Source organism: Vulpes vulpes, chromosome 2 (genome assembly GCF_048418805.1).
Source record: "Vulpes vulpes isolate BD-2025 chromosome 2, VulVul3, whole genome shotgun sequence".
NCBI lineage: Eukaryota > Metazoa > Chordata > Mammalia > Carnivora > Canidae > Vulpes > Vulpes vulpes.
Window position 1 is genome coordinate 45,227,935 of NC_132781.1, and position 15,744 is coordinate 45,243,678.

The following is a 15,744-nucleotide window of genomic DNA, read 5'->3' on the forward strand; positions in this document are numbered from 1 at the left end:
GGCCTGAGAGGAAGTGTGAACAGACTGCCCATGACCTTGGACCGGTGAGGATGCACCTGTCCGCACACTCCTGTGTGTCCTGCTAGCTGGGAGCTGGGAGCTGGGAGGAGGGCTGCGCCCCGAGTCCCCGTCACGTCCGTGAGCGCGTGTGTCGTGTGTCGGGCGAGGCGGGCGTGTCCTGGGAGCGGTGGACTACAGCCACCTCAACCAACTCTGCAAGGATCCATCGGCCCGCGTGTGCGTCCTGCCACTGTGAGCCCGCGGGCGCTTCTGCCGGGTGTCTGCTTGGAGTGACTGTGCGGGCGAACGGAACCCGGCGAGGGCTGGCGCGGGCGGGCACGCGGCGGGCGCGACCTGGGCTCCCTGCCCAGCCTCCCCGCGGGCCCGCCGCTGTGCGCGCGTGGAAGGCGCCCGGGGCCCGGAGGGTGCGCGCGCCGGGGCCCGCGCGAGGGAGTGCGGCGCCGCCCGCTCGGCTCGCTCCGCTCGGCGCCCGCCCGCGCAGCCCGCTCGCTCACACCGCGTGGTTGCCGCCGGTGACGCGGCCTGGGCCCGCCCCCCGCCCGCCGGCCCGGCGCTCACTAGCCGGCCGCCGCCGAGCGAGAGCAGCCGCGTCAGGGCCGTCCGGGGGCGCCGCCGGCGGTGCCCGCAGCCCTCGCCGCGCCCCGCTGGGCCTGCTGAACCGCCTCCCCGCCGTCCCCGGGCCGGGCAGGGCCGCGCCCGGGCGGGGCCGCGCTGCCTGCATGACCCTCCGGCGGCGCGGGGAGAAAGCGACCATCAGCATCCAGGAGCATATGGCCATCGACGTGTGCCCCGGCCCCATTCGGCCCATCAAGCAGATCTCCGACTACTTCCCCCGCTTCCCTCGGGGCCTGCCCCCGGACGCCGGGCCCCGCGCCGCCGCGGCCCCGGACGCCCCCGCGCGCCCCGCCGCCGCCAGCGCGGGCCGCCGCAGCCCCTCCGACGGCGCCCGCGACGACGACGAGGACGTCGACCAGCTCTTCGGAGCCTACGGCCCCGGCCCCGGCCCCCGCCCCGGCCCCGGCCCCGGCCCCGGCCCCGCCCCGGGGCGGCCGCCCGCCAAGCCGCCGGAGGACGAGCCGGACGCCGACGGCTACGAGTCCGACGACTGCAGTAAGTTTCCAACTCGCCGACGTCCCGCCCCCTCCCCGGCCCGGCCTCTGCGCGCTCCCGACCTCGCCGCCCGGCCCGGCCCGGCCTCCGCGGGCTCCCTGGCCCCGGCACCCAGTCCCGCGGGGGCGGCCCCCCCGCTCCGCGCGCCCCCCGCGCCCCCCGCGCGCCCTGCGGACCCAACCCCGACCCCTCCCCGGGCCCAGGCCCGAGAGGTGGGAAGTTTGGGGGCGCCCGCGGAGGGCGTCGCGTTTCCGGGGCCCGGATCTGCGCACCCGCGCCGCGCCCCCTCTCGGCCCGCCGGCGGGGAGTTCCGGCGCGGGCGGCGGCTTTTGTTCCCGGGAAGGGCGGAGCTGCGCCCCGCGGAGACACCAGTTGCTGCGGGCCGCGCGGGAGCCGCTGCGGGCCGGCCTCGCCGCCGAGGGGCCGGGGCCGGGGCCGGGGCCGGGGCCGCGGCCGGGCCGGCCTCCCGAGTGGGCCCGGCGGCCCGCAGAGCGCAGCGGCTCCCGGTGCGGCCGAGCACGGAGGACCGCGGGGCCGCTCGTCCTCTGGAAAACCCTTGGCCGTGCCACCGCCCGCGCCCGCGGACCCCGCCGCGGCGCTCTCCCGGCCGCCGACCTTCGCCCACCTGTTACGCCCGCTTCCCAAGGCCGGGAGGGGCGCCCCAGCCCGCGCCGCCCTCTCTGCGGGCCGAGCCCCGAGCCCCGAGCCCCGGGCAGTGGGCGAGCGCCGGGGCCCCCGGGGCGAGGCCGGGCCGGCGGGCGCTCCTGGCCTTTCGGGTCTCTGAGAGCGCCTGCCGCGCGGGACCGGGGACTGCAGGGGAAACCGAGGCCGGGTTCGGAAGGGGTCAGCGCGGGATGGGGGTGGGGCTGGGAGGTAGCGCGGCTCGCTAGGGCCCCACCCAGCCCCGCTGTAGCCCCCTCCCCGGCCGCCCGGCGGGTGCACCCTTCCGGGCAGGGGTCGCTCGCGGCCTGAGCCGAGGGTCGCTCGGCGCCGCGAGGGTGGCCGCGCCTGGTTTGCGGGCTCCCGTGGGCCTAGGGCCGGGGCCTGGAGTTTCCCCAAGCATAAAGTGGGTCTCTGGACGCTGAAGGGGGAGATCACCAGTGTCACTGGGGGAGGTGGCCGACCTCTCAGCGTCCTACCGAGGGAGGCCCAGGAGGAGAGAGCTGGACAGGCCTGTCCTCTGCCCTCCAAGGAGAGAAACTGTCCCCTGTGCACTTTCTGTGGGTCTGGACGCTGCCCGAATCCTGGGGTATTGAGGCCTTGCCTCGGTGTGGGGGCGGGGAGCAGCCCTCTCCCTCCACTTCCCTGCCAGCTGGGGGAAATTGGGTTGCAGAGAGTATATGCCCTCCCGGCTGTGCCCCGAATCTTCCCCACCCTCAGCTCCCCACACCCTGGGCAAATCTCACCCCCTCACCTTCCATGCATCTGGGCAGGCCCTAACTGGAACCCAAGTCACCCCTTTGGATGCCCTGAATCCAAAGCCACCTCCAGAAGGGGTAGGGAACTTGTTCCCCTTTGGACATCTTTCGTGCTGTGCCAAGGGAGTGAGAGGGCAGGGCAGGGCTTCCACATGAACTTCAGGCAACCCTCCTGGTGCCACCAAGGGCCCTCTGGATGACACACTGTTACAGGGTGAGAAATCTTGTCATTTCTTCGGGCCCTCCCTCAACCTCCAGGTGAGGAGGAAGAGTCCCGAAAGTCCCCAAAGCAGGTCAGCTGCCTCATCTCCAGCCCATCGACTCCAGTTCTCCACTGAGCACTGTCCCAGCAGCAGAGAGTGTGGCAAAGGGGAACAGGAGTGGGTCTCACCACCCAGGGAGCTCACATGTCCTAGCAGGGGACAGATTCACATGAGTCACAGCCTGGCCAGTCTGGATGGTGGGCTGGCCACACCCATAACACCGGGTGGTCTCCTGAAAAAAAGCTAAAGAGGAGGCTTGTGGCTGAGCCTGGACCAGCTTGGGTCACTTGTCCCCTTCAAGGAGCAGCCCACCCCAGGCTTGGATCTCATCAGTGGCCGAGCAGACTTCCCAGGCATGAGGACACAGAAATCTTGGCTCCTTCCTGTGGTGGGACCGGGTTCTGGGGTGGAACCACCCTCCAGCCCATACCCTGGCCTGGACCCCTCTCGGCTCTGACAACCAGATCCCTAGAATTAGCCTAAATGATTTAAGCCAGATGGTTCATTATGGCTTTAGCAGGGGTTATGCTATTTGCTGCCCTAATTATTGGATTATCTCTGTTCTAACAAAAAGAAATTAGGGCGGTTGCTCTCTTGTCCAAGCTGAGAATGAAGTGCTGTTTATTTATTCAGCCTTTTTTTCCCTTCTCTTTAAAGCCTATGCTTTATTAAGTCACTTCAAGACACAAGCACGAAATTCACATGTTCCAGACTGATCTAATAGGGGCCGTGATAGGGAGAAAAGGCAGTGAACATTGGGGTGAGAAGTATCCTTCCTCCCACTGGTCCCTAGTGTGGCCTGGCCCAGTGGACTCCACTGCCTGCTGCCCCCCAGTCGGGTTCTCCCCCCTCCCCCCTCCCCATGCTCTCCCACCCAATCTCCACCTGTGGAAGCCCAGTCCATTCTTCAAACTATGAGGACTAGAATGTTTGGGTTGCAAATAAAAAAACTCAAAGTGCCTGAAACAGTGAGCACAGTGAGATGGCAAATGCCCAGGGAGGTTTGTGCCCAGGCTCGTCAACAACCTCAAAGGTGCTGGTTCTGTCTCCCTTTCCACCTGGCTGTGCTCTGCTCTTCTTAGGCTGACCTCCCTCCTGGTCCAGGGTGGCTGCTGTTGGTCCAGGTGTCACATGTAACACTAAGATCCTAAATATGAGAAGGACAAGTTTCCTTGCCCATATCTCGGTTGGAAAGTGAGGAGAGCTCTCCCAGAGTCCCCAGGAGACCTGTCCTTCTGTCTCATTGGCCAGAATTGTGTCACATGCCTGCGCTTACACCTGCCGTTACATGATTCACCCTGGGCTGGGTCAGGAGTGGTGCCCATGAGTGCCTGGAGCAAGGATGGAGTGGAGGAAGCACTGTCCCAAAGGCCCTCAGCTGGGAGCATTTCCCAGTCCCTGCTGGTTGCAAGTCCCCTTCCTTCCGCACATGCCAGCTCAGACCACAGTTTTATGTACTCAACATTACAAGATCAGCTGTGTGTCGGGCACTGTGCTGAGATTTAAGAATGCCTGAGACAGAGTCTCTGACATGAGGGAGTTCGTGGAAACACAGAGGCACAAGTAGCCCAGCAGTGACGAGAGGGAGGCAGCAACCTAAATGGAAGTGCTGGCTTACATAGTTTACCCACAGAGAAGGTTCTGCTCCAGGCTGGGAGAAGGGAGGAAGCAGGCTGACTAAGTGCAATTAGGAAAGCAAGATGCTCCTGACACGGGGACTGCCACGTGCACAGGTAGAGGTAGAAGAAACAACCCAGAGGTGCCACAGTCAAGTGTCTGAAGTAAGGGAGAAAGACCCAGAATGAGGACAAAGTGGTCACCGAGGGCCTTAAATGCTACACCAAGGAGGTTAAACCAAGTCCAGGAGGCAGTGGTGAACCTTTGAATAATTTAAAGCTGGAGAATGAATAGACTTCTGAAGGTCCGAAAGTTCTTATCCTTGGCCTCTGAGCTCCTGGGAGGCAGGGACATAGGGCTCCTTCTTCTTTGTCTCCCCTGCAGTGCTAGGCTCAGTGCCTCATAGTGCCTCCCCATCTATGAAATGCACTTTCTGTGGTTCTTGCCACAGTTTTTTAGAACTATTTGAGAGACTGACATTTTTCTTAAAAAAACAAAAAACAAAAAACGAGCAAGGGCTGATTTCCTATTCCCAAGGGTATACGGGGGTGAGGAAAGTCCAGGTACAAACCAAGGTCAGAATGATGCTGTCAGTCTCCATCAGCAGAGCAAAGGGATGTTTGGCCTTACAGGAACTGACAGGGGCTTGAGCCTGATTTTCTCTGAATTAGCCCCATTAAAGCTCTATAATTATCGACAAGCGAGTGACAACTCTCACCGGCCCATTAGTGACCAACCCTCATTATTTTTCCAAGGTTGTAAACTTTAGCCAGGACATGTGACTTCAGTGGGCAGAGGGCAGGATGCAGTGGCTCACACAGATAAGCACCTTCCCCTACCCTTAGGACCCTCCTTATCTGTACTAGAAGCCCACAGCTCCCTTTCCAGCTCAGAGGCCCCTCTAGGATGGCCGCCCAGCCCTCCCTTGTCCCTGACAGCAACTCTGCTTTTCTCTCTCTGGTTCTCTGTTGCATCATCCTGAGATTTCAGCTACACAAAGTAGCAGACAAAAAAGGGCGGGAGGGGATGCCAGTAGGCTTTTTTTTTTTTTTTTTAAGATTTATTGTGACTATCATAAATAAATAAAAATTTAAAAAAAAAGATTTTATTTATTTATTCATGAGAGACACACAGAGAGAAAAAGGCAGAGACACAGGCAGAGGGAGAAGCAGGCTCCATGTAGGGAGCCCGATGTGGGACTTGATCCTGGGTATCCAGGATCACGTCCTGGGCTGAAGGCAGCGCTAAACCTTTGAGCCACCTGGGCTGCCCCCAAGCCAGTAGGCTTTAAGAAAAGAACTGTCATGATGGAAATGAAGAGGTCTGGATTCTGTGTCTAGTTCTGCTGGGCCACCCTGACCAGGTCACCGATGCTCTCTGAGCCTCATTTCTCTGAATGGGAAATGAAGACTTCGGACTGTAAGATCCCTAAGAGAGCTCCACCGCCAGCAAATGTCTAAAAATAGTGACCATACTTCTATTTATAAACTATAATAAACTATTATAAACATTTATAAACCATTATTTCTTACAAAACCTCCAGTGGCAGTCAAAAGAATTCATCAATCACATGGAGCAGACCCAAGGTGTGCTGTTCCTGGGAATTGATCATGGGTGTCGCTTTCACTGAGCGGTGTCAGCCCTCCTTAAACAGAGATGTCTGCAGAGCCAGCAAGGGGGCTTCTTTCTTCTCCGGGACCTGAGATTCCCAGTGTGGAGCAGGTGGCCCCAATGTCTGGCTGGCTGGCCTCCTCTGAGAGTGGGAAATGGGTGAGATTGCGGAGTGTGCATCTTAACTCGTGGGCATCACCAAATCCCTGCTCCTGTGAACAGCTGGAGAGCAAATTGGGTTGAATGGCCTGGCTGTGCAGATCGAACATCTGTCTGTTCTTTGCCGGTGTTGCTGGCGTGGCTCGAGGCATGGTCGCTCCTCTCTGGAGGCTGATGTCTTGAGAGAACAAGCCATGGGTAGGCCTGAACTGAGCAGCAGACTAATTTACTATCACATAAAGCCAACAGCTTTGGAGAATATTAGAAAAGCGTGGACCTGGAGAATCTTGGGACCATGGCTGTGGTTGTCGTTATAGGCATGGTGTTATATACCTCACTTCCAGCCTGCATAGATGGGAGTCCGGAAACCGGCCAGATACAGCGAGCGCCAAAGCACCCTGACTCTACTTAGGAAAAGCACGATAGGCTCTGCTCAAGGCCTACTGACTCATAGTTTGGACACAATTCTAGCAGGTGTTCGCACCTGGTTTGGTAGGAGGAACAAGTGCTATGGAAAAGGAAGGAGGGCCGTTTGTGCTATCAGAGGCAAGTATTCTAAGAGGAGTTTCAGGCTGTTGGCAAAGGGGGAGGCAGAAAAATGAAGAAAACCTAGGAAAACCTCAAAGAGTGGCTGCTGGGGATCACTTCATCCAGGCTGCAACCACAACGCATGGAATGGGAGTTGTAGTCACAGCGATGACTCAGGTCATTCGGAAGAGTGTAAGTGACCATTTGTATACTCTCTTCACAAAGGCTGGGAGGGGAGTGATCCAGTTTGGAACGAGTTCATTCCAGCAGGCGTCTCAGAGGGGCAAGTACATTTATCCAGAAAAATAACCTAAGTGGATCTGCTCCTTTTATAATTACGTGCTGAGCATTTTCTGTACCCCAGGGGCTGTCAAAGCACAATGCTGTGAACTGGATACTATTGCGTCTCCATTTTGCAGATGAGGAAACTGAGAACAAGGAGGCTAGAAAAGCTAGCTAAAGTCAAACAGCAAGGAAGCATAGAGCCAGGACTTGAACCCAGGGTCAGGTGTCAGAGGCACGGCAGGTCTTGTACCCCACTTGTGCTCCTTCTGGGCAAGGGCAGAGACTGAGCCGAGTGCCTTCCTTACCCTGTCTTAGAAGCTAGAGAGCAAGACAAATGCAACCTAGTGCCATCACCTCAGAATAAGGGAGGCTCCACATGGGCCTTAATTTGCCTGTTTCTCTGCAAAGCCAAATTTTGCCATACTGTCCGCACCCCCACCCCCACGACGCCCCGAGGTCTGCAGGCGTATGGCATCTACTCAGCTGTGGCATTGTAGTGCAAAAGCAGCAGATACATGAGATGAGCATATCCAGGCTCGGCATGAATCTAGAACCGCGTTAGGTGCTGCTGGCCTGGAGAGCCTCGCCTTTCCCCCAGCCTTACCTCAGCGGCTCAGCCTCTCACCTCCAGTTGGCCTACGATTGGAAAGCCCTTTCTCCCAGCACCACTGTGCACTGGTCAACTCCTACTCATCTTTCGTGACTCGGGTGAAGCATCACCTCCTCTAGGGATCCTTCCCTGTTGGCCTCCATTCACAGCCAGGCAAGGCATACCCCTTGAACTCCTATTGCTCCTGGCTCACCAGACTGCTAGGGCAGATTCTTTTCATCAGTGTCTCCCATTAAGTTATGCTTTCCTTGGGGCAGGAACCCCACCTTATTGATATTTTCATCCCTAGAGGCCAGCTTATTGTAATAAGGCTTGGGAATGAATGAATGAATGAATGAATGAACGAACGAACAAATGAACAGGTTGCCAGTTGACCAGCCCAGCAGTCTGTGTGCAGGATCGGGGTTTCTAAAGACATCTGTCAATGTGCATCTTGCTGTCTAGAGATTTGCCCCCTGAGGTTTGCTGTCCCCCAACCCACAATCCCCACCTTCACGCCAGGAGCCACGTGAGCACAACGGGCCACAGCTGCCACGCGTGATTGTCCCTGATGGCTACGGCTGCACCTAGTTATCGCTGCCCGCTCTGCCCGCCCCTAGGGACTCACCCACTGCCTTGAAGAGGCTGGCAGGTTGCAGCGTGAGGACCCAGCTGGCTTCTGGCAGCCTGCCCAGGGCCCCTCAAGGGATGGAGAGACTGGGGAGCTGCAGCACTAAGTGTTGTTGGGGGTGGATCAGCCTGTCAGCCCGGCCAGGGCCCAGAGGTTCTCAAGGCCCTGTCCTGCCTCCCTACACAATCCTTGTGACAGTTAACCATCAGGGAAACCGAGGCATGGTGCCAAGACTGGCAGTTGCATGAGGAGGGCAGGAGGACAGGGACCTTTGGCTGAGTGCCCTGTATGGTGGCACAACATGGGACCAGCCAAAGGGGCCTGGGCTGTGGGGCCTACTGCCTGGGTTTGACTTGGGCCACCACCTGTGGTGACTGGGGCTGACCTAACCTCACTGAGCCTCCACTCCTCCCGCATCTGGAACCTGGCTGTGCTGGTAGCACTGGGAGGCTGGGCGGAGGGATTGCACCCAGTAGGTGCTCAATTGATGGCAGTCACTGTGGCAATGTGGCACCTTGTCCCACCGCACAGGGGTGGGTGACTCTCCTCCACTGTGTGGCCAGAGCATGACCTGAGCCCTCTGTCCGCAGCTGCCCTGGGCACGCTGGATTTCAGCCTGCTCTACGACCAGGAAAACAACGCCCTCCACTGTACCATCAGCAAGGCCAAGGTAGGCCCCCGCCGGCCGCCTCGGTCCCCCGGGTCCAGGGCCTTGGGTGCAGGTGAGGGGCTGAGGTCCGAGGGCCTGTCCCCCGCACTGTTTCCTGTCCAGGCTCTGTGGCATCTGCACCATGGGTGTATCTTGCCTAAATCTCCTCAGCTGCCCTAAGAGCCTCCCGCAGCCAGACATCCAGGGAAGGAGTAGAAGAAAAAGGCAAGAAGAGAATGAAAGGAGGAAGGCGTGGGGGACAGCAGTGTGGGGCAAGAGCTGGGGAGGGCCTATGGTGGGGAGGAGGGAAGGGGAGAGCTGACAGGCTGTCCTGATGGCCAGGGGGGCAGGGGTTGGATTGGTTGCCTCTGGCCTCCTGAAGGTTCCCACCCGGAGTGAGTGGGCTCCAGGCAGGAGCTCTATCTCTGGGGCTCGGGACCCCAGCATTGCTCTTTGGCCCCTGGGTTGGAACCAGGAGCATGTCCCGCTTTGGGCTGCCAGGCATCAGCTTTCTTCTTAGCCGTGCTGTTCCCTTTGCCCTGTGCATCGAACCCTCTGGGTGGAAGGTGCCAAAGTTGATGTTCTCTCCCAAGGTAAGGGTAGTAGTGTAGCCAAGGTAGGACTCCCTGTAGAGCCGTGGAGGGGTCTGGGCCTGGGCTGGGCTCAGGGCAAGGGACTAAAATCAGAGCTGCCTGGGCCCAGACCCTGCCCTCAACCCACCCTGTGAGCTTCCCTGCCCACAGCGCCCCCAGCCATGCCTCTGCCCACTCAGAGGGTCAGGCTGCCTGGTGCCTCCCTCCCACCTCCACCTCCCCCCGCCTGGGCCCGCATGCCTGGACTGCCACGGCAGTGTCCACTTTGGGCCCAGTGTCGTGATTGGGCACAGCCCTCTCCTTGGGGAGCTGCCCGGGCTTGCTGCCAGGGTTCCAGACCTGCCCCTAGGAAAGGAGTCGAGAATGGTGACTCCCAGCTGTGCCAAGGGGAGGGCAGGCTGCAGGGCCCTGGCATATCCCTCTCCCTCTCTCTTCACCCAGCTTTGTAGCAGTTGTCCAGGCTTGGGAACTAGGGAATGGGCACCTGCTGGCAGGCCACTCTGGCCAGAGCCATCCATTCCCCTTCCCAGCCCAGACACCAGGCCCCTCTGTGCTGTGTGCCCTGCCTTCCCTACCCAGGCTCTAGAAGGATTGTGGGGCTGTACTGGGGAGGGGGGGCTGCATGTGTGCATCTGTGAGTCTCTGTGGGTACCTGTGTGTGTCCTTTGGGATATGTTGCTCAAAACACTGGAGGTGGGGCATGAGAGGACCCCAAGCCATAGAATGGTCCCATCCTCCAGGTCATTATCTGCTGAGATCCAGTTTTGCAGAGGAGGGGGTGCTACAAACCTGGGAGGAACTGGGGCTCTGAATTGGGGTTTGGGGAGGGAGCAAAAGGGGGTTAAGGAGGCTGAAGTAGGGCTGACAGGTGGAGGGGCCCTGCACGGGGGGCCATATGCCATGGACTTGGGACCCTAACTCGGCCATACCCTCTGGGTAAGCAGGGCAGCTTCAGTTTGCTTCTGTAAAAATAAGGTAAGCACCCCGCCTATGCAGCGGCTGTGAGCATCAAGTGAGTAAGTGCGCAGTCACAGGTCCCAGCTGCTGTCCTAGAGGAGGCAGGTACCCAGCCCCCCACCCACACAAACACGCACACCTGGGAATTCATGCCCAGAACAACTGGGAAGGCACTGACCAAATGGCCAGCCCTGGGCACGTCAGGGACAGGTGGTGAGGCCGAGATGGGGGACTTGTGTCCAGGAGGCCCGCCTCCTTGCCATGGGTGCACACGGGGCTGCAGAGCCGGGCACAGGCGGAGCCCCAGAAGCTCCTGCACAGCTCAGATACCCTCACACCAGCCCTCAGCCACCTCTCCAGCATCTTCAAAAGGGCCCAGCGGGTGAGGAAGGGGAACAAATTGCCACGCGGTACTATTGCCACCTCTACTCCTGGCCTACCCCTGGGAAATGAGAACTAGTAACCCCTTTTATAGATAACACTGAGGCTCTGGGGCAAAGTCACTCCTCCACCCTCCCAGCTAATAAGTGCAGGAGCAGAGATGTGGGCCCCAGCCAGCCTGGCTCTAAAGTCTGTGTGCTCCTTCCCAGGAGCAGAGCTGTGGGGGGACTGGAGGAGCCCACCTCCTATCTCAGCTTCCTCTTCCTCCCCCCAGCTCTCCAAACCAAACCAAGGTCAGGGGGAGGAAGGAGCCTCAGTCCTCCTTAGAGGTGGGTCTGGTCCTGAGTAGCCAACTTGGCAGCTAATCTGTGATGCCACACATATCACAGCTGCCTCCCTACATGTCTGCATGCCACCGCAGAAGAAAAAGAATATAATTTTCATAGCTAAGAGCAGTCATGAGGTCAGATAAGCCCCTGTCTGTTTATGGTTCCATTGGGTCCCTGGCTGTGCATACTTGACTGGTTATTCAAAGTTAGTGAGGGATGCCATCTTGTGGAGGGACCCTCCATGGCCAGCCAGGTTGTATGGCCTCCTTAGACTTAGGCTGGCAGGGAGCTGTGGCAAATCCAGAAAGAAATTGAGCCTGGTCTCCAGGACACAGAACATTTTCCCATGGTAAAGAGGGAAATCTATAGGTGAGTGGACAGAAGGTCAAGAGGGTCACGTGGACATGGGATCAGTGAGGGAAGTCTCTGTTGGGGAATGGGGGAAGGGGAATCCAGAAGAAGGAAGGGCCACACCAAAGCAGGATAATGAGGACCTCATTCAGAGGTGGAGGAGTCACCTGGCAGAAAGGGAGAATAGGAAGACAAAGTCTGGTCTTGAAAGACACCCCATGACACCTGCCCTGGGCCAGGACACTGAGGGGAAGGGGAGAACACCAGCCCTGGGTCATCCTCACTGTTCTGAAAGCATGGGCGCAGGGGGCCTATGCAGAGAGGGTCTTGAACGGACCCAGCTGGGAGGCCCTTGAATGGACAAGGGATACCTGCCCACCGAGGTGCCTGGAGGCCCTGGCTGCTCTGTGTCTCCAGCTCCCATCTCACACCTTTTGCTGTTCCCCTCCACTCAGGGCCTGAAGCCGATGGACCACAACGGGCTAGCAGACCCCTATGTCAAGCTGCATCTGCTGCCAGGAGCCAGTAAGGTGAGGGGGTCCACCCCAAGCCTGTCAGCCAACTCTGCCTGCTGGGTTGGGCCCAGGCTGAACTCGGGATGCCCAGGGAGGTGCATACCTCCCATGGCCTCTCACAGATCAAGCAAGTTGATGGGATCTCCGTGATTCGCCTCCACCCAGAGCACCCAGTTAGCCCCACAGCCCCCAGACTTCCTGGGAACCTCAGGTCAGCACTGCCTGCCTGATGAATTGGGGAAACCCTCCAGAGAATTTCTAGGCCAGCATTTTATGAGAAGCAGACTCAATTGGAGGTTACTATTGTGTTTGGGGGCGGGGTGCTCTGTGGCCAAATAACATTGGGAAACCTTGTTAAACAGGTGTCTTTACTCTAGGACTTATCAGAGCCTTTAAAATGTTTGTGGGCTACCCTGTGACACTACACAAAGTGGATGGAGTGGGTAGGTTCTGCCCAGTTTGGGGGCCACGGAACCCTTGTACTTGGTGACCCAGCGGGCAGACCAAGCACTTGGTGCACCTGGGAAAAGAGAAAGTTTTTTTTTTTTTAATTAATTGATTTTTTTTATTTTTTAAGATTTTATTTATTTATTCATGAGATACACAGAGAGAGAGAGGCAGAGACACAGGCAGAGGGAGAAGCAGGCTTCATGCGGGGAGCCCGACATGGGACTCGATCCCAGGACCCCGGGATCACGCCCTGGGCCAAAGGCAGATGCTCAACCACTGAGTCACCCAGACAGCCAAGAAAGTTTTTTTCAGAAAAAAGTTGCTATTAAAAAAAAGCATCACGCTGACCTTTAGCCCTGGAAAAACAAAACCGATAACACTTCTTTACATGTGTCTTATAGTTCAGTGTTGTCTTATTTTTTAATTTCACGGGAAGAGAGGGTTTTATCATCCTTTCAGAGTTGGGTCTGGAACCCACAGACTTTTCAAGGGGCAGGTTATGTGGACCCCATTGTTTAGGGGCAGGGAATCAACTAGAGACTAGCGGCTTCACTTCCAAGAGGAGACCAGAGGGAGATGGGGGACATGGGACACAGGAGCATGAGCCCCAGAGCCCAGTGGCTGGTGTTCTTGTCCTGACCTCTTTCTAAGAAACCAGTAGTTGGGGAATTCCTTCTGGGCCTTCAAGTGGCCTGATAGGAAGAGTCTGTAATGGGTTCCTGGGCAGGGAGCCTGCCTTGCCACCGATTCTTGCAGCCTGACTGAGCAGTCCTGCCCCCGGGCTGAGGAGCCCCAGGCTGCTGGGGCCCCCCGTTGAGCCTGAGACTCAAACTCCCTGGGCTGGTTTGTAAGGGCTGAGGCTCCCCACAAGGCAGGAGGGCCACCCCAACAGAGGTGATGACTCCCTCTTGGGGGTGCAGGGCTGTTGGGGAAACAGCAGCAGCCCACCACCTGTGCCTAGAGAAGCTGCTCCCCGCTCTAGGCCTAGTGTCCTCACTGGCAGGTGGGACTCCCAGGGCGCTGAAGGCTGAGGGCACTATGACCAGGGGAGTGTCCCTAACTCAGGAACTCAATGCTGTGAGTCCCTAGGTTCATGGGACCTCAAATTGACAGTGCTGGAAAGCTAGTCCTAGGGACCTTACCACACACACAGGATTTCCCACGTAGGGCAGTGTTTCATAAAAAGCAGTCTCCTGGGCAGCCCGGGTGGCTCAGCAGTTTAACGTGGCCTTCAGCCCAGGGCATGATCCTGGAGAACCGGGATCGAGTCCCAGGTCGGGCTCCCTGCATGAAGCCTGCTTCACCCTCTGCCTGTGTCTCTGCCTCTCTCTCTCTCTCTCTCTTTCTCTCTCTCATGATTAAATAAAAAAAAATCTAAAAAAAAAAAGCAGTCTCCTGATAAAGAAGGCTCCTGAAAACCATGCTGAGAAAGAGGTATTATTATGCCCTTTTTTATAGTGGAGAACCTGATGCCCACAGAGGATAAGTAACCTGCTGGGCTCCACAGAGCTTAGGCAAGGGATGGAGCGGCCTGGGGACCCAGGCCTGTCTGACCCCAGAGCCAGGCCGGCAGACAGCAAGGGGAGGCCAGCATGGGGCTGAGTCTAAATGGGCAGCACAGTGAGGAATATGAGGACCCGTAGCTGCAGAAGCCCAGAGAGAGGAGGGGAGGCAGTGTGGCAGCTGGGACGTGCCACCCACAGGCATTTCTAGGAGAGATGGCATTCCAGGTGGAGGGCAGGGCCTGGGCAAAGGCAAGGAGGTATGTGGGAGGGCGTCCAGCCCCAGCACCTCCTGCAGAACCTCCACCCCAAGCATACACCAGGGACCTGGAGGCGAGGAGCCTCCTCTTTTAGTGTCCTAGGGCTGCAGTAGCCAGTCATCAATTGAGTGGTTTGCCACACACATTACTTATCTTCCGGTGCTGCAGGTTTGAAGCTGGCACAGCTCCTACCGGGTCAACTCCAGTGTGGGGGGCTGCAGTCCATTCTGGGGGCTCTAGGAGAGAAGCAATTCACATCCTTTTCCAGCACCTAGAGGCTACCCACATCGCTCAACTCTGGACAGTTCCTCCATTTTCCACCAGTGTCCACCTGGTACCTCTCCCTCCTTACGTGTCCCCTTGATGCTCCTCTCCTGCCTCCCTCTTATGCTTTCAGAGGCCCTATAATCACGTGGGACCTGCCCAGATCACCTAGATAATCTCCATACATTTAAGTCAGCCCAGGGGCACTTTGGTGGCTCAGTGGGTTAAGCGTCTGCCTTCTGCTCCGGGTTGGGCTCCCTGCTCAGCGGGGAGCCTGCTTCTCCCTCTGCCTCTGTCCCTGCCTCTCGCTCCCCCTGCTCGTGCTCACTCTTTCCCTCTGCCAAATAAATACATAACGTCTTTAAAAAATCAGCCGATTAACAACCTTAATTCCCCTTGGCATATTTAGGTCCCAGGGATCAGGCAAGGCCGTCTTTGGGGCATTATTCTGCCCCTCGGGCTCCCAGATGCTCAGAGCATCTTTTCTGCTCTCACCAGGCAAATAAACTCAGAACGAAAACTCTCCGAAACACTCTGAACCCCACATGGAACGAGACCCTTACTTACTACGGGATCACGGACGAAGACATGATTCGAAAGACCCTGCGGTGGGTGAGGGCCTCAGACGCCCTGGTCCCCCACGCCCCTCCCCAGCCTCACCTCTGGGGCCCCACTCTGCCCCCAATGTCCCTGCCTGCCCCATGTGTGGGAATCCCTACTGATTTTGGAAGCATGGAAGCAAAGCAGGAGCACCTCTGTGTCTGAAGAGCTGGCCATGCCTCCCGTCCTCCAGGATCTCCGTGTGTGACGAGGACAAATTCCGTCATAACGAGTTCATTGGGGAGACGCGCGTGCCCCTGAAGAAGCTGAAAGCCAACCACACAAAGACGTTCAGCATCTGCCTGGAGAAGCAGCTGCCGGTGAGTGGGGGATGGGGCTCCACAAGCTGCCCAGGCTGCCCAGGCTGCTCTGTGCCTGGCACAGCTTCAGGTGCTGGGGGAACAGACCACAGTCCCTGCCCTTGTGGAGCTTGGGCAGGAGACAGATTCAAGGACGTGAATCACCCAAACAGCCTGTGTTAGATAGTGATCAGGGTCACAGAGAAAAGCATGAGAGCGCAGTGGTTTAGATGGAGGTTTGGGGGATATTCCTGGCTGAGGAAACAGCAAGTACCAAGCCTGTTGGAGGCCCGAGCAAGAGGCCCACTGTGTGGAGCAGGAAGCAGGATGGGACTAGGTCCTAGGAGGTGAGATCAGAGGTT

The 15,744-nt window shown here is 58.2% G+C and overlaps 1 protein-coding gene across 3 annotated transcripts in view; it reads left to right on the top strand.

Moving 5' to 3' along the window:
- Positions 1 to 545: 545 nt before the first annotated feature.
- DOC2B (double C2 domain beta) overlaps positions 546 to 15,744 on the top strand; it is a 37,410-nt gene continuing 22,211 nt past the window's right edge. The window contains exons 1-5 of one of the 3 annotated variants that reach the window (XM_072747926.1): positions 548 to 1,131; positions 8,823 to 8,902; positions 11,948 to 12,022; positions 14,982 to 15,091; positions 15,277 to 15,403. In XM_072747926.1, coding sequence (XP_072604027.1) covers positions 741 to 1,131; positions 8,823 to 8,902; positions 11,948 to 12,022; positions 14,982 to 15,091; positions 15,277 to 15,403 — 783 coding nt within the window. In that variant the 5' untranslated portion in view covers positions 548 to 740. Of the gene's footprint in view, positions 1,132 to 8,822; positions 8,903 to 11,947; positions 12,023 to 14,981; positions 15,092 to 15,276; positions 15,404 to 15,744 lie in introns of all 3 variants that reach the window. The other 2 variants (XM_072747927.1, XM_072747928.1) reach the window with 2 other exon arrangements.